This window comes from Trachurus japonicus, chromosome 11 (assembly GCF_045865225.1).
Source record: "Trachurus japonicus isolate A0001 chromosome 11, Traja_1.0".
Lineage (NCBI taxonomy): Eukaryota > Metazoa > Chordata > Actinopteri > Carangiformes > Carangidae > Trachurus > Trachurus japonicus.
The window spans coordinates 21173942-21199113 of NC_140917.1; the positions used below are offsets into that span (position 1 = coordinate 21173942).

At 43.3% G+C, this 25172-nt stretch overlaps 1 protein-coding gene across 4 annotated transcripts in view; it reads left to right on the forward strand.

Moving 5' to 3' along the window:
• Nucleotides 1-25172, forward strand: part of runx1t1 (RUNX1 partner transcriptional co-repressor 1) — a 57989-nt gene that overhangs the window by 18406 nt on the left and 14411 nt on the right. For all 4 annotated transcript variants that reach the window (XM_085791670.1, XM_085791672.1, XM_085791671.1 and 1 more), the window contains exons 2-5: nt 16193-16330; nt 18380-18621; nt 21184-21273; nt 24909-25090. In XM_085791670.1, coding sequence (XP_085647796.1) covers nt 16193-16330; nt 18380-18621; nt 21184-21273; nt 24909-25090 — 652 coding nt within the window. The remainder of the gene's footprint in view (nt 1-16192; nt 16331-18379; nt 18622-21183; nt 21274-24908; nt 25091-25172) is intronic.

Sequence of the window (25172 nt, forward strand, 5' to 3'; positions counted from 1 at the left end):
CTTTCATCCTCAACATTGTGGGCAGACACACACACACACACACACACAAACACACAAACACACAAACACACTGTCACATTGGAAAGGAGGTAAATGCAGTTAAAAGGAGGAATTGTTGGGAATTTTTCCATTTTCTTTTTTCTTTTTCTTTTTTGGGTCGACTCGTCTACCCTTCTGAACCAGAGACGTGGTGCAGGAATGTGTGTGAATGTGTGCGCCTGTGTGTGTGTGTGTGTGTGTGTGTGTGTGTGTGTGTGTGTGTGTGTGTGTGTGTGCGTGCAGATGCCTGCAAGCTGACAGGGAGTGAAAGCCCAGACATATGTTAATCAGATGTTGTGATGATGGCAGAGCAGAAGGAGAAAGCGAGAGAGGGAGAGAGGGAGAGGGAGAGAGCACTGAAGGGAGGAATGAGGGGTGAAAAGAAGCGCAGAGCTTTTAAAAGACGGGAGTGAGAGTGGAGAGAGAAAAAGGGAGCCGTGCAGGAGGAAAGAGGAGAGGTATGTGGAGAACAGAGAAAATGACAGGAAATGGTGCAGTGATTAATTTTCTAACTGCAAAAACCACTGCTGAGAATCGATCCAATCCATTAGTTTACCTGAACGGATCTACACTATAAGTTTGAGTCACTGAGCAAGAATGATAAATGTTTCCTGTTGCTGGATACGTTAGCCATGCACAGTGTGAGTTTTAATTTTTTCTTTTAATCAGCATTGTTATCATGTGTTAGCCTATAAGTAACATCTGACATCTGCCACCATACAAACAAACCCAATGTGAAACAGGGTAATACGTTAGTACCTACTAATGTTGCTATGGTAATTGGTTTTATAATAATGATGGATGAAATCGCAAAGTCATATGTGTCACTCATCAACCCAACTATTAAGATGTCATCCAAAACAGTGATTCTAAGCAATTTAATTAAAGATAGAGGAAACATATTAGATAGTTTGTGTAATGTAATTGAAATCTTCATTGTAATTTCTTATCACTTTGACATTATTTTGCATATATTTTCCATACTGGAACACAAATTGATAATTGAATAGTTTTCAGCATTTGTGATATGGGACCCGGTTTATAGCAATATGAAGCTATTACAGAGGTTTGTAAATGTGTGGCTCAATAAACAGATAACACAAAAAGAAAGAGAAAAAGACAGAAATAATTAGTGAGAGGAGAGGAGAGGAGAGATGTGGGGCATTTCTACTCAAGAGAGTTCAGAGGGGGGCAGAGAAACAGCAGACGGCTGCTCCAAATGGATTTTCCTTGTTTGTAATGAGGCTACTTCTTCTGCCACTGCCAGAGCATGTGCTGCTTTTGGGGAGAGGTTGGATGGGATGGAGGAGAGATGAGTGGTGAAGAAGGGTGGAAGTCATAAAAGGAGAGCAGTGAGGGCAGGGCGAGGGGAGCGCTGGGAGGAGGCATGGCCGACTGAGAATGAGAGAGAAGCAGAGGAGAATAAGAACAATAGTGGAGTGGTGGACCTCTGCGAGGGTGTTGGGTGCTGGCGGGGAGAGGGGATAAGGGAAGGATAGATGATGGCAGAGACAATCAGTTATTGCAGGTAGCAGTGGCCAGTGAGAGGGAAAGAAATAAATGGTGCGAGGAACAGGAGAGGGTGGGGGGATTTGTGATTGAAAATATTACAGCTGTTGCATTGCAGAGGAAAGTAATAGCTTGGTGCTCTTCCAAGAACGGAACTGTTAAACTGTGACATAGGAATAAAAAATATTAAGATAAATAGAACGCCATCTGGAAAAGTATACAGATTTTTATCGATACTGTTTGCAGCAAATGAACTAATTGCCTAAATCGCATGTGAACATACTCTGGCAGAGCACAGGCAAATACAAGAACAAAAAAAAAAAGAAAAAAGGAGATTGGATTCGTGTAGAGTACTTGTGTCTTTCCTTGGACTTCATTTTCAAACAGTGGTTCAGAGGGTTTAAATGAGAAACATATGAGAGAGAGCTTGACCTAAGGCGAAAGTCTGGTGAAGACACTGACCTGTTTTAGCTTTTCTTTGATGTGAATTCCACGGTTCTGAACTCATATTACCTCCCCACTTCTCTTCTCCTCCTCCTTTTTATTTTTCTTCTCCCTTTTTTATTTTCTCCTCTCCTCTCCTCTCCTTTGTTCTCACAATGCTCCAAAGAAGAATAATGTGACTTACTAGCTCACACTCACACCCTTTGTTTCTCCATTTTTCATCTTTCTCTAGGTCTTGTGTGATGTATTCAGGGTAATCTGATGTTGGTTTTTTATGTGTGTGAATTCCTAGGTGTGTAGCGTATTCGCTGCATACATGTGATTCAGTATGAGTAACCCACTTAAGGACATCTTTTGCGGTCCCTCATCTCATCTGTGCATCTGATGGGGAGTGACTGGGCAAAAAGAGGGAAGGGCATTTAAAAGTGAGCCTCTGTGGGACTCTGCCTGTCTTGTTTAATTCCAGGTAACGTGAAAAAGACCTAAGCGATGGCACATCTTAATCTCATATGCCATATGATGTAAAAAAGAACAACATATAAATATATATATAGTGTCAACACACAGGTGTTCATGATATAATGCTCCGATCTGTGGCTTGGAAATTCATCCAATAAGATGAGACACGAGGAGAGAATGTGAGGAAGCGAGGAGAGGGACTGAGAGTTTATGAAAGCAAAAACAAGGGCAGAGAACGAAGCAGAGGGAGAAGTCAGAGGCAGCTCACAGATGGTGAGCTGTCAGTGGCCGGCTGTGCATGTGTGCGTGTGTGTATGTGTGTGCCATTATGTGTTTGTGTGTGTGTGTGTGTGTGTGTGTGTGTGTGTGTGTGTGTGTGTGTGGTGCTCATACCATGCATATTTGTGCACGCCGCATGTATGTGGTGTGCATGTCTGCCCTTGCTTTCTTGTGGGTATCCATGTGTGTGTGCGTGCATGTGTGTGTGTGTGTGTGTGCCCTCTGAGCTGAGGAGAGGTACAGTACGTGCGCAGAGCTGTTCTTCCCAGATGGCACTGGCAAACAGACACTGCAAGGCTGGCAGAGTTGGCACAGCTACGCAGTGCACAGTTGGCACTGCCAGCCACCATGCTCTCCCCTATGTACTGGGGCGAGGGTACCTGCTGCCAGACGCCTAAGCTCATTGACTGAGTAGCAGGCTGTCTACCAACTGACTTATTCAGTTGGTAAAGTTTCTCTGTCTTTTTTTTGGATCCGTAGAGAGCGTCCTTTCACCCTAAATGAACATCGAGCCTCCTGATTGTTGAGAAGCTGCAGCTAATGAAAAGCAGCATCGTGTTGCCTTCACAAGAAAGCACATCACACCTTGAGCGGTTTAAACGGCCATAACTGTACACAGCTGCATTGTAATTGCGTTGTGTTGATTCTATTGTTCCAGCAAGAGCTTTCATGTCTTAATTTCATTGTCAAATCATTAAACAGTGATGTGTCTTAACACACTGCTATGATCATGCTGATCTATAGGCCTCCACTGGCAGGTTGCCAGCACTGGAGGCTTTCCAGCTGAACGCCTTGATGTTCTCTGTCTGTGTGGTGAGAAAACAAGCAGATACGCACAAGGTTGAATAGCTACTGAGGATAAAGAACCATATTAGTAAGTGTTTGTGTGTTTATTTATGTGTGGCAGATGCACAGGAATGCATGTCTTGTCTGCGTGTGGGCTTTGGTGGTGACGATGTGTGCGTGTGTGCGTATATAAGCCTATTTGTGTGTGAGTGGGGAGTGTGGACTTTATACTTCCCATGTCTTAAACAGGAAGTGTAAACCTAGCGCAGATGTATGTGTGTGTGCGTGCGTGTGTGTGTGATCCTGCAATCCTCCACTGTGAGTATACTGTGCGTGTGACTTGTGTGAGTGAGTCTATAAGTGTGTGTGTGTGTGTGCATCTGAGGAAGCAGCTGTGCAAGCGGCAGCGTGTGGCAGGTCGGGAACACTTAAGCAGAACCAAGACACTGTGTATGTGTGTGTGTGTATTTGTGTCTACATGTGTGTCTCTATTCTGGAGCATATGTGTGTTTGTGTGTCTGTGTTGTTGCATGTTTGTGTGTATGCAGAAGGGGGGGGGGGGGGGTTATTTTGGCCACCCATCTGCGCTAGGCTATTTCGCTACTGTTTCTGCAGGCACACACAGTCGCACACATACACACACTCAGAGAGCTGTGCCAGGCAAGCTGTTCACTAGCTGGCGCTGGCAACGCTCCAGAGAGAGTGGTGGCATCCATCTGTAGCACTGGAGAGCGGTTAGGCTGTGTGTCTGAGTCTGTGTGTGTGAATGTGTGTGCGTATGTGCACTTGTGTTTATGCCGCAGAAAAACAAAAACAATGGGATTGTCGCGCTGATGCTATTAGTAGTATCAGTGGTGGGAGTGGGGACAGAGTTCAGAGTTGTTCTGGTTAAAAAGCCGCGGTTGTTTGATGGAGAGTGGGAGGTGGACGTGGGAAGGTCAGTGATCTGAGACGCCTCCTGCAGAACAAAGACGGCAACATGTGTCCCACAGTGCAGAGTTAACTTTCATGAAGTCACAGCAAAGTTTTTACTGGTGTAGCCACTCAGGGCTGCAAACCAAGCGACACTGCCCACACAGATCAGAGAGATGACGACACTGAGATTTTTTAGCCACACATGTATAAATATATTTCAGGTCTCTGCAATTTTTACTTAATCATATATTACATATACAAGGCTCATCAATCTTTTTTTTTTCTCTAGTTTCCCCTGAAAAATACTTGATTTTTTAAATGATGACTTGTTTGTTTCCAGCTGTAAACAGACAGTGTTGGACACATTTTCCTTCTTCTGTGCTATTTCTGTTTTCAATCATTTCATTTGTGTCACAGGTTGTGCGATATTAAAGGGACAACGAGGAGTTTTGGAAAGCGAAGTGTTTTCACACTACATTTCCCATGAGCCTCCGCGCGCACGGTGAAATTCTTGGACCGACACAAGACAGACGTCTTACCAAGAATGTTTTCATTCATCAAGAATGAAAGTCAGAGGTTCGAAGACGATCAGATACCGTCGTAGTTCCAACCATAAACGGCGATTCGGCGGCGCTATTCCCATGACCCACCAGGCAGCGTCCGTGAAACCGAAAGTAGGAAACGCTGCTCGCCCAGCATTTCTACAACTAATAATAGTAACAAAATAACGATAGAGAAAAAACGATATTTATCGAAAATGGACCCATTAACAAGTGGGTAACGTAGATTCATCCACATTAATATGAGACTTTTTTATAACCAAATACAAACTCCTTGTTGTCCCTTTAAACTTAAATGCTGAAATATACTTCATTTTTTAAAGACAGCAGACAGCAAGTTCATGGTGGACTCATCGCTATCACTGATGTTTCACAGGTCTGTGCGTGTCAAAGCTTTGTTTGTGTGAACTGGTTTCCTTGCCTGTGTCGAAATACTCTCTTCATGTGTGTGTGTGTGTCAGTGGACTCAGATGGCTGTGAGCTGACAGGGAGGTGAGCCAGTGAAAGGTGAAACAATGAGAGAAAAGAGCCCAGGAGAAAGTGTGTAATGGTTACATGAAAGGAGACAAAGACCCATTGGTGACCTGGAACGGTCACAGTGATGCTGTTTGTGCGTGTGTGTTTGTGAGCAAAGGCCATCCCTCTGTCATCCGCGTCTGCAGTCATACTCTACTTTCAGCCACTCAGAGCCATTAGCAAACCATGGTCACCATATCACACACAAAAAAACACAGGTATACACATGTACACACACACACACAATACACACAACACACAATGTAAGCCTGGAAAAGCCCTGATGCGAGGTCACACCAGCCACCACTCTCAGCCTTCCTGTTCACCAGATGTGACTAAGACCCCATTTTAAACATCTTCTCCTGTAGGGGGGAAAGGAGGGAGGAGTGGAGGAGAGAAAGAGAGAGAGCGTAAAAAGAAAAGAGAGTAGCGGTTTTCAGAGGAGGGGCAGAGAGGGGTAAAGGTTTTTTTTTCTCAGTGTTGAAAATCTGGTTCTACTTAGCAGAGCCCTGGAACACATTTCATAAATTGCAGACATATTTTTTCGGAGCGGTTTTGGGGAAGATAGTTAACCGGCAGTAATTTCCAACACATGGCAGCCGTCATGTGATATTTTGAAAACACCAGGCAGACGGGTTGTTCCCTCCCCCACCATACTCTCCCCCCTCCCCAGGAACCCTCCCTCCCTTACTGTTAGCCTCTGCCCCCTTTTTTTTGTGCTTGTCCTCTGCCTCTCGTGTTTGATTTCCCCATCTGTCTCTCACAGGCGTTTGTTATCTCTCCTTTTCAGTCCTTCTCCTCAGCATCCTCACCTCCCTTTTCCTACCTCTTCCTTCTTTCTTGAACTCCGTTTTTTTCCCCCACATGCTTTCTATCCTTTCATCCCTGGCTGTCTGTTTTTCTCCCCATCACACACAATGGCCGTGCCCCTTACTCATCACTCCATCCTCCCAACCAGTCCCCCATCCTTCCTCTCTCTCTGTGCCTCTGCCTGTCTCCACATAGTAAAAGATAACTGACATGTAAAACACAAAGGCCTTTACAGTCTGTTGAAAATTGATTTTGCTCCCGAAGACAGGACGCACAGATACACACAGATAGAAATTGACTGCAGAGAGATGCTTCAATGTAGCTTAAGGGACGACAGGCAAAAAAAACAAAAAACAAATTGCCACTTGGGTGTGTGTGTATATGTGTGTGTATGTGTCAGTGTGTTTGTGTTTAGAAATTGAGTGGATGCATCAGTGATTTCAAATTGTGCTTGTGCTACTTGGGTCAAACAGTTCACAGAGGATTTTGTGTATGTGTGTGTGTTCTTCCCTCTGTGTTTATAGACCAAAAATGAGATTCCCACATTGAGCTTGTTGTTGTTACATACTGCACAGAGTCTTATCTCGTATATACGATGCAGCAGTATTATTCCACAACCACACAACATATACAGTACAGGCAAATTATAACAAAGGCAAGAAAGGTATAACCCACTGGCTGTGTGCGAAGATTAGGAAAATAAAACCATGTGTCGTCGGCATTAGGATGTGTGTAGAGGGTTTTGTGTGAGTCGTCCTCTGCTGGCATCAAGTCTTGCCTGGGAAAACACCCAGATCCATTTGGGTTCACTTGGCTCTGTGTCAGCGTGGCACCAGAAATGAACCAAACTGTATACAGAAAGCAATTTTCAATAGGCTGGTTTCCATTAAACGGGCAAACAGAGCTCACCAAGGCTTACATCGGATTCCTGTCCCTCCATTTTGTCCACCAGAGAGCAACATTTATACCATTGTTCTGCGGTCATGTTGTTAATGACAATGATAAACCAGCTCTATATAAATAAATAAAAAGGTGTTCAATGGAGTGTTTTCAATATGTTCAGCCCCCGCACAACCCTGCTGTGGAATAATAGTCAGTTCAGATATAATGTCAATCTGTTCCTCATGCTATCTCCTCCTGTCGCATACAGCTCCTGATGTTTTCTTTACCTTTACCTCTCCCTGACCCCCCCCCCAACTCCTTTTTTCTGTTTTTTTTTTCTTTCCACCACCCACTCCTATTGCTTGTCTTTTCTTTTACAAGACCCTGTAGGTTAATTTTGCCTGGCAACAAGATGTGGCAGGAATCGGTTCGATTTGAGAGGATGTGTAACGGGCACTGTGAATCATTTTTATTGTTCCTTAACACTTCTTCCTCTCCGGCTCTCTGCAACAGAGACCTTGTTTCAACAGATGGGTAAAACAGACATTACTATAAATCTATTTTTTGAAAAAGAGTGAAAGACTTTTAATGTTATACGCCACATATGTTTTATTGTCCACTGTGTGTGTGTACGTGTGTGCACGAGTGTGTGAAGTCTACGTTCTTCTGCAGGATTTGTCTGCGTAGTTTATGTATTTTTGTGTTTGTGTGCATATGTGCGGGCGTGTGCGTGTTAATGTTTGTGCGGTGGAACAGATGGTGTTCAGACCTTTGTGTGCGACTGAGAAATCTCCTTATGTCTTCGCTGGCTTGACAAAGTGTAAACACACGATGTTACACTGAGAGAAAAATACAGATATGGTGAGAGATGCAAAGGACTGTCAACGATGATCAGAGGCAGATCTGTTTGCTCCAGTGCTGTGGTTGTACCATCACTCATACTACTACACTCAGTCATTAGGGGACCATCATTTAAGGTAAAAAGGAGGAAAAGCAGACTTACAACTCAGAAAACGACAAGGGGAAAGCACACATTCTGGCCATTGCAGTTTTTCACATATTATTTTGTGATGTACTATTATATTATCAGTTATTATGGAGCAGAGTTTCATCAAAAATGGGATGAATATTGTTTTTTCCTCATGATACAAATAATCCATCACAAGCTAAAACAGTGACCTTTAACCCCAACATTCCTCCAGCATTGCCCAGTCTCGGGGAGATACTCCCACACTGATAGACAGCCATTTTTCAGATAACCAAATTCCCACATGTCTACAATATAACTGGAGAAGAGAAACTCTAATGATATTTAGATTAGTGGACCACATTAAACTCTTTTAAACTACTTCACCAGATGCTCAGTCGGGAAAACATTGCATGGTACCAGTCCACTAATCCACACTATCAATTACTAATCACAAAATATGTCTGTTATTAAAGGCTTCCTTGTTTTTCCAACCACTTTGATTTAATATACTATGAGTTGCCAGGAGCATCGGACATCAAAATACAGAGGATTTGACTGGCTGAGCAGAGCCCATGGAGTAACATGCAAAGTATAATATTGCATTAAATGCATAAAGAGGAATGGGTAAAGACCATCCACCATTACTGGAGAGGATAAGCCTTGTTACGCTGTGGCCAAATTCTTTGCCTCATTTACTGTAATTTTGCTGGGAAACAAGGTGAAGCAGCAGCCACCAGTGAAAAAGAGCCTTCAGGAAGAACATGTGTTCGCCAGTGAGTCCTCACAGAGGAGGAGGAGAGGAATCGAGGGAGGGAAGAGGGGTGGGGTGGGACCAGCAATGAAAGTGAGAAAGAGAGAAAGAGGAGGAAAACGGAAAGAAAGAGCAACGCGACTGAGGTAGAGAAATGGAAAGAAAGAAAAGGGAGAGAAGTCCGAGGGGACACACTGATGGTGGTGGTGCTGCTCTCCTCTGCATCCCGCCTCTGCTGGGGAGGGAAATAAATTAGATGATGGAAATCAGATCTATGTGTGTGCACTAGAGAGAGAGAGAGAGAGGAGAAAGGAGAGAGTTGTGTTTTGTTGCTTGCTTGTAGTGTACACATGCATCTCTGCGGCTGTGTGTATGTATTTGTGTATTTGTGTGTTTGTGGGTTTGCGGTAGGGCGTTGCATCCATACATCTTCTTGACAAGTGGGTGGAGTTTGATGGGACATGCTCTGCATATTGCTCCATCTGGCTGCCGGTGAATCTGTTTGTGTGTGTGTGTGTGTGTGTGTATGGTCTAGAGGAGGGGATGATGGAAAGAGAAGAGGGGTTACTATACTTGCATACCGATAGATTCCTCTTGTCTCACTGTGTACGCTGCCTGAATCTCAATCGTCCCACCTGTCCCTCAGCTGTGTTCTTTAACACATCTGTCCTCTCGTTCTCCCCATTTTTATCACTCTCTTGTGTCCGTCCCCTGCTCCCTCTCCCCACATCGGTACGCAACACACTGGGCAATCACCACAAGCCACTATCACACCATCTCTGTATCGCTTCATCTATTCCATTACCTATTTGTCCTGTTCCCTCTCTACGCATTATTGTGTATATGTAGGTGTGTATGTGTATGCGTGTGAGTGTGTGTGTGGGTCTAACACACCCGGAGGCACCATTTTGCTCAGACATTGGTATGTTGTGGACATTACTGCTCAATTCACAGGCTCCCTGCAGCTTCAGTGCCTCACAGTTTTCACCTCCACACCTACAAATCAGTGTGCGCACTGACGGTATTATGCATGTCTAGATTATATATTTGCCTGCGTGTGCGTGCGTGTGTGCAGGGCATTAGTGGGTCACCCTATATGCATTTTTCCATTTAACTCCATAATGATGATATCTTATGTCTGACTAATACAATCTTGTGCGCACACAGGCGCCAGCGCAACGCAAATTGTTTATGTCACAGCCGCCAACTCTTGAAAATTCACCCAGCGTGATTGAAATCCATTGTCGTTTTGAAGAATGGGATTTGCCTGTGTGAAGTACTCTCGAGTGGCATATTACTGCCACTGTTATCACATCATTTTCTGGGTCTCCAACTGTACGATCGCAGCGCACACATACACCCGTGCAAACACATGCATACACACAGAGGCAATTCTAGCTTATGAAGTGTGTAATGGAGATTGTTTGACTCTATCTTCTGATGACAGACTTTAAAGTCATTGTAGCCTCTATGAATAATCTAAAATAGCAAGGGTGGGCAATGTTGTCCTCATTTTGCAAGGTGATTTGAATGCGAAATGACCTCCCAGCTTTGTGTGTGATGATGAAATGTATAAGGTCTTGATATAACATTGTATTTTTTGCCTTGAGTTGTGGGTTAGCCGAGTCCTTTCTGTAACATATTGAACTGCTTCTCAGGGACCGCGTTCCTTCTAGATATCGTTCATTGCAACAACCTTGTTTTAGGCGAGTGATGTAACTTGCATGTAACCTTAGAAAAGGCGCGTATCACAAGTCAGCGGGGGGATAAAATCTCCTTTCTTTGAGCTTGGCTGAAAGAGGGTACAAGCGAAAGGGAGAGAAAGGCAAGAAGGAAAGAAAGCAAGATTTTGCAAACATTGAGGATCACGGACGATGCAAACGGGTGATGTAAGTGTGAAGACATCCTCCTTGAGTGGCAGGTAGTTGTCCAGGGTTTTGCCTCATTTCTAGGATTGCTCTATGAGTCAGAGGGATAGATTGTAAAGTGATTACTGAAAGTTACAAACAAGAGAAATTCAACTTTGTTATTTTAACGGAGAGCCTCTGAGAGCCGAGCTGAGGGCAGTTAGCATAATCAAATTGTTATGCCCAAAATACGATGGTTTATATCAATACTTTCCAACCAAGTGGATTGAAAGATACATATTTGATAAAGGTTGTGGAATCTGAGAAAGTTTTCCCTCTGTTTTCTAAAAGTTATTAACCAGTTAAACAAAAGCAGCAGTGCTCACAGCTCAAACACATATGCAACCTCCAGAGTTAGGAGTAGGCACTTCTTACCACCACTCAGGATGCTAACTGCACTTCTGTTGGTGTAATCGTGACTTCATATAGACAAAAGCCCCAGCCCTGCTGGAGCCCATCAGTCAGTCACATCTGAGTGTAATTACCATTGACACATACAATGTGATAGCTGATAGCAGTGTAGCAGCAGATGCATTTAATGAAGCACCACTACACTGATGTTTTCATGGGTCTGAGCCTCATTCAGGACGCTTGTATTACAAATATTTGCACTAAGAGCTCCTTCATGATGCTTGATATAAAACCATGCACCAAGTGGCTGTTGTGAGACATTAATCACTGTCATCCATACACATGATCATCAATAGGTTTGGCACCTGTGCCTGCTCGATGAATCAACACACACTTTGGAGGCTCTTCTCTTCCTTTATAGCTAATAGCCGCCCCTTCAACAACCATCCTCATCCTCTTCAATCCATTAATTCCTGGACAGCAGCACTTCTGAGAAGTCGTAAAGTGAGTTAGACAAAGTCAAAGCACTCATCACCCTATTTCCATTAAAGCTCTGCACATCGATACCTGTCCAGTCCTGGAATACCATCCATCGGCCAGCCGCAGATCTGCTGCTTTGCCTACAATATGCAACTGATGGGGCAGTAACGGGGGTAATAAATGGACAATGGATGTGCATTAAGTTCAGCCATCAGGTTTTAACAGATGTATTAGACTGGAGGAGACGCCTGACTTTGTTTTCAAGGTTGTTTAAGAATGCTTGTTCTTTTTTGAATTGAATTATGCATGAATTCGCTATTGTTCAGCCCTGCTCTATTGCTGCAATCAAATGGAGGCTTGTCTGGCTGTTGTCTGTACATATATTTCTCATTTCAACATATAGAAGCTATATTTGCACATGAAAATGGAGAGCACACAGTCATGTGTGTTTTCAGTAATGTGCTTCACTTGTGAGATGTATTTTTATTTTTCCCAAAGACTGGGTAAATTACCCTGTGGAGGGAGTATTGCTATTGATTCAAGTGGCATAGTAATTGCTGAGTGAATGGCTGGGTACAGCCCTTGTTGGTTAGTATGAAGCCATTGATTTTATTCTGCTTATATTCTTTGCAGTGCTCTCAATCAAATCAGAAACAGAGAAGATGCCGTTTATAAATCACAAAAGTGTGCGTGGGCTTGTGCGTGTGTGAGAGCGAGCGAGAGGGAGAATATGTTATTGCCGGGATGCATGTGTATGTGTTTGCCGTGTGCATGGATTTCACACTAATTCATTCTTTATCCTTCATCTTCTTCACCTGAGGGACTGCAGATGAGTTTCAAATGCTTTCAGGGTTTATGTTTCTCTCATCTCTACCCGACAACTGCCGTCCAACGATACCACTGACCCAGGTGTTAATCCCCAATTACAAGCCTGTAACCAAACTCATCTTCCCATGCTGCCGCAGGGCCCATAATGCCACGCAGGAGTTCAGGTGGATCTCGAGTCTAGTCCTCCCTTTACATGTTTGGATTCAAATTGACTTTTAAAGTTTTTATAATAAAAAAAAATGTTATGTTCCTTTTACATCAATAACACCTTGAGGGATAATGTTCTAGTCATCTCTTTAAACACCTCACTTTGTTGTAAACTAAAAAAAATAATTATATTATTTGTACACTAGGGATTTCAAATTGCATCTTGGTGATGTGAGTCATTTACTTTATCCATTTCCCTATCTAGTCTTAAAGATTAATGTAATTATAAGATGATTTGGATCCTAATTTGATGTCCCACTATCTACAATACATCATGCAAACTGGGTCATAAATTACCACACAATTAGAAAAGGCAATATACAGACGTATGGAAAGCATGAGCTCAAAGATCCACTGAAGCAGGATAAGTACAACCATGTGTGATATGGTGACTACTCTGTATTTAACTTGGGCTCGTTAAGTATATACATGTAAAGTCTTTGTGTTTGACTGGAGAATGATGAATTACCTTGGGTCCTGTCACCCGGCCGTCGCTTTTTTAATAACCTTGTATTTTCAAAGATCATATTTTAGGCAGGCATACAGGATATGATAGCTGGCAGCCAGAGGTAAGACTATATGTTTTCATGAGCTATTCTGCTACATCCTGAGTTTATAAAATAAATAGTTAGATTCAGACTTTTTTATTTTCTGTGGTGAAATTAGAGTAAAGCTTTCTCTGTCTGGCCAGGTTGGAAGGATGGAGACTGAATGTGTGTGTTTGTGAGTGTGCATGTGTGAGTGTGGAGAAAGGTAGAAGGGTGAGAAAGACACAGACAGTTACCGAATGTGCAGCAGAGTGGGTAGACAGTTAAAGGTTTGGGCAGTCACTCTGTTCTCCCTGTTCTTCCTTCATATTGACTCGTCTTTCACCTCCATTCCTCTATTCTCTGCTTTCCTAATCACTCGGCTTTTTTCCACTAATCTCTGCTCTGTATCCATTCATGCTGTTCCCTTGCAATTTATCCCCTTTTCCCTTCACGTCATTCCAATCCTCCATTTCTAAGCTAAAGCTTAGTGTGAGTCAGTGATACATTCACATTAATAAATTCATATTAACCGTAGAATTAAATAACCCAACCTGAATCTTCAATGTGAGAGATTCAGACCCAACTGGACTTCAGGCTTAAAGTCTGTTGTGCTCTGCTTCTCAGGCCTGGTCTAAATATCCCAGTTCTTCCTAAAAGTCACACAGACTTGATGCCAATGTGCTGGGAGCCAGATATTTCCCTCCTTCCCAGTGACTTTATCAGTGGACTCCTCCTAGGACGGCACCAGAGAGAGCATGGTTTGAGAGGGACAGCGCCCCGTGGTTAGTTAGCAGGAGTGTGACCTCTGTCTGGGGGAAGGATGTGATGGGTCTTTCCTTTTGTTTTCTTTCTGACTATATTGCTGGATCTGTTTACTTACAGTATGAAATCCACTGTTTCTCACATTTAATAACAGAGTATCCTGATAACAGCGTGTTGCTCCATATATACATAAATGTCCCAGTGAGAAGCTCAAGGAAAGTGAATTAAAATCATTTTTAGTTTGTTTGGACAGTGAAGCATCTCTGAGCAGCCTGACAGTGATTTAGACTCTTATTTCTTGGAAAACACTCTTCACTTCACAAAGAATGAGTCCTTATTTTCATGTATGTCACATCGCTTTGTGTGTTAAACCTTTAAAGCTTAGAGAGACTGATCATTATTCTTCCCGAACATGATCCTGGTCACGACACTTGGTGTAATTGCTGTGGACTTACATCTCATTCTTCCATTCATCTCCATCATATTCTTCCAGCTTATTCCTTAAAAGGTCAACAAGTGGAAGAAATAAAACTGACCTAAAGGTTTGGTCTGGAAATGAAGCTATGGAGCGAGCTGTGTTTAGAATTTCAGTGACATCTCCATCTCTCACTCGCCTGGCTGCTAAAGCCGAACCAGCGTGACTAAAGTACTTAGTCACAGTGCACCTCAGCAGCAGCAGCGAGGCAGAGTGCTACTGAGGCTCGGGCCTATAGCTAACAGGCTTAGGCTACTCTGTCTCTCTCACATCACTTTTTCTCTTTCATTTTGCCTAAAAATTAACACTATGGATCCAAACAGTAGGCACAGAGGAGCTCTAGCATTTATGCAGCCTGCAACTTTACACGCCTGACTGCACAAACATTGAGGGGAAATATGCAAACAAACATGGTTACATGTAAAATATAGGATTATGTAACAGCATGTGTATTCATCATGCAAAATTGTACACACACACACACTAAAACACAGAAAGGTCTTTGGTGTGTGACCACCCTGTTTCTGCAACAAACACCTGCACCAACCTGCGTCTATGTTTGAATCATGGTACATGCAATCCCTCAATGATCATAGCTACATTTCTCTAATTTCACAGACAATATTTTTTGTTTCTCTTGCAGCTCCGCCCTTCCCTCCTTCTGCCTCTCTCCTTTATCTTTTTGCCCTCCACCCTCCTTCCTCTCTCTTCCTCTTTTTTTTAATTTCCCCTTCACAATGTGCCACAGAGACAGTTGATAAGAGTCTGTTGACTCTGTGATAGGCGTGTTGCTGCTGTTGCTGAGAGAAGTTGTGTATCTTATCCTGCACAATATGGGCTCAGCCCCTCGCACCAGTGCAGGACGGTGATAATGTCTCGCTGCTGTTCTCATACAATTGATATGGTCAGTTATCTGCTGAGCACAAAGCAACTGAATTAGGTGAAAACGGGCATGTAATCAAAGAAAATGTTTTGTTTTTGATTAATGTTTTATCTTTGAAATAGCTCATAAGTAACATGTGGGTGTTTTTCTTCCCTGATTTTCAGACATCTGGTTTCAGCGAGAAGTATTCTATCATAGAATATCAAAGGTGAAGAACAAGTTAGTTTGTATCTGTTAATGAACTGAAATCAATTCATAGTTGGTTGTCTGCCTTGTTCCCATCCTGAACAGATGTGAGTGTAGCATCCAGAGATACAAGCATTTGGGCAGTGTGTGTGTGTGTGTGTGTGTGTAATGAGCACTGCGGTCGTTAGCAGGGGAGGGAGAGGTGTTGTGTCGCCATTCTGTACAACGGCCATGCAGGATGGCACAGATGGTGGTGGAATGAGACCCATACTCACTGCAGATTTATGCTTCTCTCTCTCTCTCTCTCTCTCTCTCTCTCTCTCTCTCTCTCTCTCTCTCTCTCTCTCTCGGGCGTCTGTCTATCTGTGCTTGTGTGTCTGTCTCTCTCCTCTCTCTCACTCACTCTCTTTTCTCATTTGACAGAGCATATGCATCCAGATCTCGTCTGTCTGCTGCACCTTAACAGCAGCTTCGCTATCATATTAAATCCTGCCACTGTTTATGTGCAGGTGATGATACGGTTCTTTCTAGGCAAACAGATGTAGTGTGAGTGCGTCGCCCTCAACAGTTGTTTTGTATTTCCTGTGTTAAGATATCAGCATATTGTGTTGGGTATGTTATTATAATCTTTTTTTCCCCTCATCTTCTTTGTCTTCCCCTCAGATCGCACTGGGAAGCGCTCCACCATGCCCGACTCACCTGCGGACGTCAAGACACAGTCCAGGTTGACCCCCCCTACCATGCCGCCCCCACCCAGCACACAGGGAGCACCACGCAACAGCTCCTACACCCCCACAACTTGTGAGTAGAGACAGATTAATATTAATGCATTCATGAAGGGGTCACAGTGTAACAACAGCAGCGCTTCAGATCCTTGTTGTGTTCATCTCCAAGTTTCTAGAGTTAAATTCACTTTGACTGTAAATTGGATTATTACATCCTGAAATGAACCACAAAGGTGATGCTCAAGTGTCAATCAGTAATAAGGTGACAGCTGAACCACTGAACACTTCAGATAATACTGAATTACAGTGAGGTATTATTCTACTTTAAACCTAACTAACTAAAACAGAGCAGATCTACCTCTTAGGAATAACATTTAAACTGCAACTGCAAATAATCTATATCTTTTCAGATTATATTTACATCTTTTACTTATCCTTTACTACTTATTTACTATCACAAATGTGTTCTTAATTTTAGTATTTGGCAAACCTTTGCAAATACATTCATGTGTAATGTGTCAGTAAAAATGTTCTGAATCCTCCAGTCTTAGAGTATAATACCATCTTTCAGTGCTTAAGACTCGAGGCTGCAGTCTGGTTTAATTCAGAAGAAGTTCACAGTGACTTCAGAGACGACATATTTGCCTTTGTTAAAGAAACCAAACCACAGGCAGGACTCTGGGTGGGAACTCCGCCCTCTGGTGTGACAGCCATGCACTCTGCACACCTGCCGTTCACCCCGGCGACCACCCGCTGGCGACTCCACCACCATTACAGTAATAAAGCTGCGGATTCATTCACTCAAAAAATACATAGCCTGTGAATGTAATCCAGCCAGCGATTATGTTTCCCACAAAACACGTGCGCTTTAGTTGTACTGAAACATAAATTGCAGGAGACAGGGGGGTTGTGTGCTCAGACATGCAAAGATAGTGGCGACACGCAATGGTAAAAGAAAAAAAAAGACCTTCTTAACAAGTTGCATTGGATTTTCAATTGCAGTCATTCCCAACAACTCCCCCCAACAAGTTCATTAACGCCCACGCTTACAAACTGTTGGAGCTTTGCCATGACGTGCACATACCCAGTGACGAGTAAATTACACCCTAGTATTCACTTAGAAGTACATACTTAACCACTTGCATTTAGAGCACTAGAATCAAAGGCCCTGTGGTTCAAAATGCTCAGAGCACTCAAGTCTGCATTAGCAGCGGTGCTTCTCTGCAACAGAGGCATTATTTTTGTTCTCCTTCAATCACCCTTTCTTAGTCTATGGTATCTGCTCTCTCTCTCTCTCTTTCCCTCTCTCTTTTTGTATCTGTCTGTTTCTCCCTCTTTCTCTTGCAAACGCTCACACTCCACAATTAACGTCGGGGCTTCCGTGCGATGAGGGAGGAAAGGCCCAGCTCTCTCATTACGCATGCCGAAGGTTTTAACAAAGCAGCGCGCTTTGATTTCCACCCGATGTAATTGTTACCAGATGCAGTTTGAGTATCTCGTCTCTCTCTCCTCTCTTTACAGTGGCGGCTTTGGACGGCGGCCAGAGGGGGAGTGAGTGGATCGCTAGTCAAAACCTAATCTCATTAGAGAGAAAGCTTTATGCCGCCTTGTATCTCTTTGTACACCAACTCCCCCAACAGTCACACACACACACACACACACACACACACACACACATAGAGCTCGTGTGCTCTGGCAAGACAGGGGGTCACACTGTCCCTGCTTGTTTAGACTGCAGGGAAGAAGAGAAGTGGAGAAGGAGGAGGAGAAAGGCGGCGAGTCTCCAAATGCAGAAATATGTTTTTTATGAGAGGATGCCGCAAAGGATCAAACGAGCCGCCCTGATTGGAAACAAATGTCGAGGATTGTGAATGTTTTCAGGGGAATGTAAATCATTTCAAATCAGGGGTTAGGTCGCCATGAAGCTGACCTGTGTTGTTCCCTTTGTTGGTGCTCGACGAAGAGTCAGCGCAGACAGAGTTTCAGGTTATTTTTAGTGAGGCAAGAACGCAGTGTTGTTTTGGCACAACAGTTTCCATGGAAATTCTGTTCACCAAAAACATAATCCTTTTTATTTCACCCTCCCTCGTTTTAATACTGTTATTTCTGCCTTTGTCTCACGCAGTAACCAACGGCAGTAGCCACTCTCCTACGGCGCTCAATGGCGCTCCATCTCCTCCAAACGGCTACAGCAACGGCCCGAGCTCCTCCTCCTCATCGTCGCTGGCCAACCAGCAGCTGCCGCCGGCGTGCGGCGCCCGGCAGCTCAGCAAGCTCAAGCGCTTCCTCACGACTCTACAGCAGTTTGGCAACGACATCTCACCTGAAATCGGGGAGCGGGTCCGCACATTAGTGCTAGGACTAGTGGTGAGTGGCTACTGTGTGTGTGAGCTTGAGGTTCAAAGGGCTCGTAGAGTGGAAGCCGACACCAGGTCTTAAGTTAGCAGGATTAAGCAAATCACTTAGTCGCTAGTTGAGAATTTTCTTTGCTTTCTCTCTTGCCTGAAGCACCAGATGGAGGGTGTTAAAACCGTTAAAGTTTAAATAGTGGCAGGTTAGTTGTCAGTCACAGAGATGAAAACTTAAATCATTTTTAAAATACTTATCACTGATTAGGGAAACAGCTAGGGGTATTTTTTCAAAGCTTTTTTTTTGTGTGTTTTCTTATGTCAGAAACCTCACCATCTGGTCCTTGAGGTATAAGTGTAAAATAAACACTTGGGGAGACTTGTAAAACTTTGCCTTCTAGATTGACATCCGTCAGTGCTTTCTTTAGTGTAACACAATGCCTGGCAAAACACGGGAAGGAGGAGAACAAAGACTCACATCAAAACCATCAAACTACCATTTTTTATTCACCTGATCCCCTCAGGATTTAACTGCTTTACATTCATTTAAACTGAAATACAACACGCTTGGAACAGCTTGGAAAACCAGAGGCTCACAGTAATGAGGATTAGGCTTCTTATTTTAACATCAATCTAACGGTATCACGAAGGTTGTGCAGGTGCCTGATAACCTGACATGACTCAGCCAGTTGCAATATTAAGCACTTATTTATTTAACTCATAAATTATTGGAAATACAACAAACTGATTATTGTGTCCTTAAGAGGATGCACAAATTAAAGCAGTGCCAATAATCACGTCTAAACCAAATTACGCCCCGGCGAATAAAAGCAGTGTGACATTCAAAATTGCAATTAAAATGTGTCTGATTTTTACCAATAATAGAAAAGATAAACAACAAAAACAACGGGCCAAGTGAAAATATTCAACCGTGGCGTGCGCAGAGGTTGATGGTTCTATCAAGGCTACATCACCAAGTCCATGTGGTAAATAAAACACAAATCTGAAGATTTAGCGCGCCGTGTGATCTGAGAAAATGTGAGCATAACAAACCGGGGAATACAGAAATAGTGATTGAATGTTGTGCAGAGAGGGGGAGGAGGAGGAGGAGGAGGAGGAGGAGGCGGAGGAGATGGAGGGAGGAATTTTTTAATTAGCCACACAGAGCATAGCCTCCTTTTGGCTTCACTATGTTTATTTTTCTCACCGTCTGCATATGTGCATGCCTCTCCTGTGTCCTTTTGGCTTGCGTACACCCCTCACTCCTCAACTCCCCCCCCCTACAATACCTCTTTTTCTCTCTCTATCCTACTCTTCCTCCCTCTGTCTCTCTCTCTCTCTCTCTCCGTGTCCCTCCCCCTGCCTTATTGAAAAGAGTGACACTGTTAATTAGCTAGTTGTGTGCTGGAGAGAGGGAGAGAGGGAGACTCAGGAGGTTTCACTAGCTGTCAAGAACAGCCCCTACGCAATCTGGGCGAACAGATGTAAGGCTGAATGTAACAAAATTCAGGTCTGGGAAATAAGGCTGTGAGTGTGGGGAGGAAAAATAATATCTGCAGCTTTTTTTTCTTCTTTATGTTGTCTCCGACTCGCTTGATTTTTTTTTTCTTTGTTTGTATTTTTGCTTGTTATGTAGCAGATTTCACTCCCCTGTGTGCATTCACCTCTCTCTAACGCTTTCTCACTCTTTCCACGCATCTTGGGAATACGTCGTGTTGAAAATTAAAAATAGTGTCACTGCTGTCTTGTCAGCCATTAATTTGAGTTACAGGCAACCACAAAAGAAAAGATGTAGAGACTAGACTTGAGATGCATAACCCACTTTTGCAAATACTCATAAAGTACACACATCATACAGAAAAAACACTAAAATAACCACTAAATATACCCTCCCCCCCCTTGCCTGTCTACTGCACATTTGCCCAGTCCACCCAATGCACATGCAGCTGGAATGTATTTTGGTCACCTTGGTCTTATCTGGTCTGTGAAAAGAGGCAGACAGTTATTCGGTTGGCACTGATGGAGAGAGGTAACACAGGCGCGGAGCATGAAGTCTCATATACTATGTTGATGAGGCAAAGGATGCCATGCATGCACACATATTCACTAGCAAAACCCTGTGTGAGCCGTGAGGTGCTTATTTCATTTGACATAAAATGCACAGCGAAAATTAGCCCATCTTCATTCATGTCAGAAATAAACAGGTATGTGCTAATGTGAAAATAGAACAGAGCCATTCAACATCTAAAGTAAACGGATGAAAAAAACATTCACATTCAAGCCCATGTTATTTCAGTAAAACACTAAGTTTCTGTTGCTATATCGTGCAGTATATTTTTCCTCTGTGACTCCGGCAGACCGGCATGTGTATTTGTTTTGTTAATCGAAGGAGATGTGTGTCTTTGTTTTCTATGCCTCTTTTCACTGTGGCCTGCCCATGTGCTTCCTATTACAAAAACCTGAAACATTCACTCCAGGCCAGGATATAGCTTAGCTTCCAATAAGTAATATTATCGCTTAATGCCTTCCACATGGATTCATGTGTTTTCTCCTCTGTTTCTCTCTCTCTCTTTTCCTCCAGAATTCCACGTTAACCATCGAAGAATTTCACTCCAAGCTCCAAGAAGCCACCAACTTCCCGCTGCGACCTTTTGTCATACCCTTTCTGAAGGTAGATATTCAAATATACAATTACTACACACGCTTCTGCCTCCCTCCCTCTCTGCCTCCCTCCCCCCCTCCCCGTCCGCCTGCCTGATTGAGCAAATCTGGAAAACATTTAGCCAGCCCAGATCCAGATGCATACTTATTTTCATGATATCCCTATTTTTCTCCCCATTTCTCCTCTTTGAATCTTTATCTCTCTCTTATATATATCCCTAACCTGGTTTGTCTTTGCTTGTCACTCTGATTCTCTACAATTTCACAAGCTACTGTCGTTTCCTTTTCGTCTGTCATGTCGTCTCCTTTTTTCTTTCCCTTGTTCAGTCTCTCTCTTCCAAGTTAAATAGTGCACAAGTTGTTTGGAGTTTTCTGCACACTATTTGAACTGGAAAGAAAGTGTTGTTTTATGTATTTTTGAAGAAACTGCTGTGCTGGAACAGAGCACAATGAGTGTGGTTTTGGCACGAGGACATCATCCCGTTTCATGCGCTCTTCACCAGCCTCCTTCTCCTCTTTCTCTCAGGCTTGTTTTGTCATTGATTCTTCATCCCACTAAAGCCACATTTTCAGCAAGTATTTCCCATTTTCAGCCATTAGTATGGTATATTAGCAGAGGAAAGAGCACTCTCTCAAGCATCCAGCCGTGCCCTTGCTTCAGCCCATTTGTCACCGGTCACCTTGAGAGATTAAAAAAAAAAAGAGAGCTGGTGTGTTTTTTTTTCCTGTTTGTATTTACAGGTGAATTAGTCACAATTTATGTGCATATTGTGCCAACTAGGTCTCCCCTCAGTCCTCCTCTTTATCTGTTCTCTGCCCCTCGCCTGTCCCTCCCTACCTTGCTCTATCTGCTTTGTGCCTGAGTGACAGGCATGAGGTAAATGTTATTCATGAAACAAGACAGTTAGTTCTCCCTGAGTACAATGTCATCTCATTTTCTGCTGCTTCTGTGCGTGTGCGTGAGTGAATCCGCACATGTGTGCACGTGTGACCTGACATTCACGGGCTTATATTATCCACTGAGGTCCTGCGTGGATGTGGGCGGCAGAAACTGGTCCCACTAGAGCCACCATTACTGGCTGTTAACAACACAAACAGGGGCCGTGTGTCCTCACTCTCTCCTTCCTAACATCCTTCCCTTGTCCTTAAGTTTTTCCTCATTTCTTTCTTTTTCTTCTTTCTCCATATCTTTATACCTTCCCTGTGTCTGTTTATCTACAGTTTTTTATCCATCCATCCATCCATCCATCCTCCAGCCTTTCCTTCCTTTCTCCTCTCCTCGCCAGATGGTTAGTGTATCACTGGGATGGCGGCAGAATCAAAGATGCAACTCGTTTTTTTTTCCCTCCTTCGCTCCTTCTCTGCCTCTCTCTCTCCCCAGTCTAATTTTAGTGTCTTCCCACTGCGGGGCCTTTAATGCCAGCTACCATATGGTAGCAGAGAGCGGTTGGAGGTGTGGGGGAGCTTTTATAGGTGCGTTGAAGCACAGCTGCAACAATGCGCATCAGGGCTCACAGTTTTTCATTACGCTAATGTTAGACCGAGCCGACCCCTCCAGTCTGCCACCAGCTCCCCCCCTCCAACCCAAACCCACTCAACTCCTTTCCCCTTCTCTTAATACTAAACCACAAATTGGTTGGGACTCTTTACTGGAAGGAGGCAATCAGAAACCACACAGCTCCAGTGACGTGATGTGTTGGCGGGACGCCTGCCACACGAGACAACGGGCTTACAAAGTAACAGTGTTTCTCTGTTTTCAAGTTAAAAGTTGTGCTTCTTTTAAGTTTCTCTTCCTCCTAGCTGTCAAGCGTTTTGTTATTCTTGTGTCAGGCAGGAGTGAGAGGAGCGCGCTGCGGCACAGAGGAATAAACACATTTAGCTAAAGAGAAAAAGAGTGGTGATAGGAAATAATTGAAATGGGACAAAAACAAAGTCATCTCCATTCTCCTCCCGCAGGAAAATTACACAGGAAACAGAAACTGATGAAGTGCAGCGTATCCTGAACATGGCATATTCAGAATTGTTATTTTGGCACCGTTTGACAAAAGTGACAGATCCAACATTTTCACAATAAATCATAGCAGGTTTTAGCCGTACAGCCATTGAACGAACACTTGAAATTATCCTTTTATGTACAGACGTTGGTTGCCATAACTACACAGAGGCAAATCTCCATACTTTATCACATGAAAAATGATCCAGTCCCCTCAGTGGTCTGCACTGCTCGTCTTAGACTTTTTGTTAATGCATCCCACATCTCTGGCAATTAGGATGACCTCTAATTAATGAAAGATGAGTTCACCAGGGTCAAAGCAATCTATTTTATGCTCTTTTTTTTCAGAGGGTAATTACAATCATAAACTATTAACGGACCATTAACTCAGGCAGGTAAAGTGAAGGCCAGTGCTTGGCATTTCTTTTACAGCCAATTACTGGAGAGGGATTTTTGTATGATTATTAAACATAAATACCAGTAAAGAAATCATGGTTGTGTTTTGTGAGTATTATTTCTGTATGCAGATGGCAAACATGAGATCGCAAAGGTCAAAGACACGGAAACAATTCATTAGCTGTTGTAGGACAAAAGGATGGAGTGAATAAAAGAATGGAGAAGATTATAAGAATAAAACAAACCAAGCAAGAGCCCGCGAGAGAGAGATTGTGTTATTGAGAACAAAACAAAGATTAACAAACCTAAAACTTAACAAAGATGGCCCCTCCAAAGGCTCTTGTGATGTTCCTCGCCAAAATAGCCCCCACTCTCATTCTGAACCTGCCTGACGCAACACTTTCATCTTCTTGCTTCAAAATGCACCCCATCAGATGCCTTTGAAGTCGATGCTCACATACCTGCATGACCCTGTAACTCCGCATAAGAAAGCAGACCTCCTTGTTATGCCAAAGAGATTGAAAATAGCTGCTGTTTCTTTAAAAAGAGAACGTGCGTGCGCTGTGGAGAGAGCGTTAATGCACTCTGGATCACAGGAAGTGGTCTTGGTTCAGTGGTAATGAGCAAACAGGGGTTGGATGACATGTAAGAAATGGAGCTCCTCTGACCTCAAATTGGTGTTTCTGGAATGAAATGATTGTTGAAAAACTTATTATTTTCATATTATTATAACAGCATGTGTTTATGTGAGTTTCCTATATTTTTGGAGGTTTTTATGCTCTATCAGATAATATTCCCTGAGAGCAAACTCAGTTTCGATTCAGTTTTGTAAAGCTTTACATTTTGACATGGATCTGTTTTATTGAATTTATCTTTCTTATGACATAGAACATAAATAAGCTGTCACATTTTGCCCAAGAGCAAGTACAACTTGTATGTTTCAAATGCGCATTTCCTCTTTCAAAAGCCTGAGTCGACTTTAATTACGGCCGCAGTAACACAAACACTTTCATTTTAGGACTTTTTGCTGTTTAAAATATTTTTATCATGATTTCACTACAAGATGCAGCTGTTTAATTTTAGTATAGACAGATCAGCTCAGGGTCTGAGTGATTATCATCGTTGTTTCCCAAATTAGCCAAAAAGGAAACATTTGTTGAAAGGTAAAAAGGGGGCTTCTTTTTCTTCTTCTTCTTCTTCTTCCTCCCAGTATACAAGAGTTTCCTCTAACAATTCAGTGCTGTCTGTCTTTCCAGGCCAACCTGCCGCTCCTTCAGAGGGAGCTGCTGCACTGTGCCAGGCTGGCCAAGCAGAACCCGGCTCAGTACCTGGCCCAGCACGAGCAGCTGCTCCTGGACACCAGCACCACCTCCCCGGTCGACTCCTCTGAGCTCCTGCTGGACGTCAACGAGAACGGCAAGAGAAGGACGCCAGACAGGTGGGTGAATCAGACAGCGGGAACCACTTGAGAAATAAGATTTTAGGAGTGAGTGCATCCTAATTTGGGTTAGAGCGGTTAC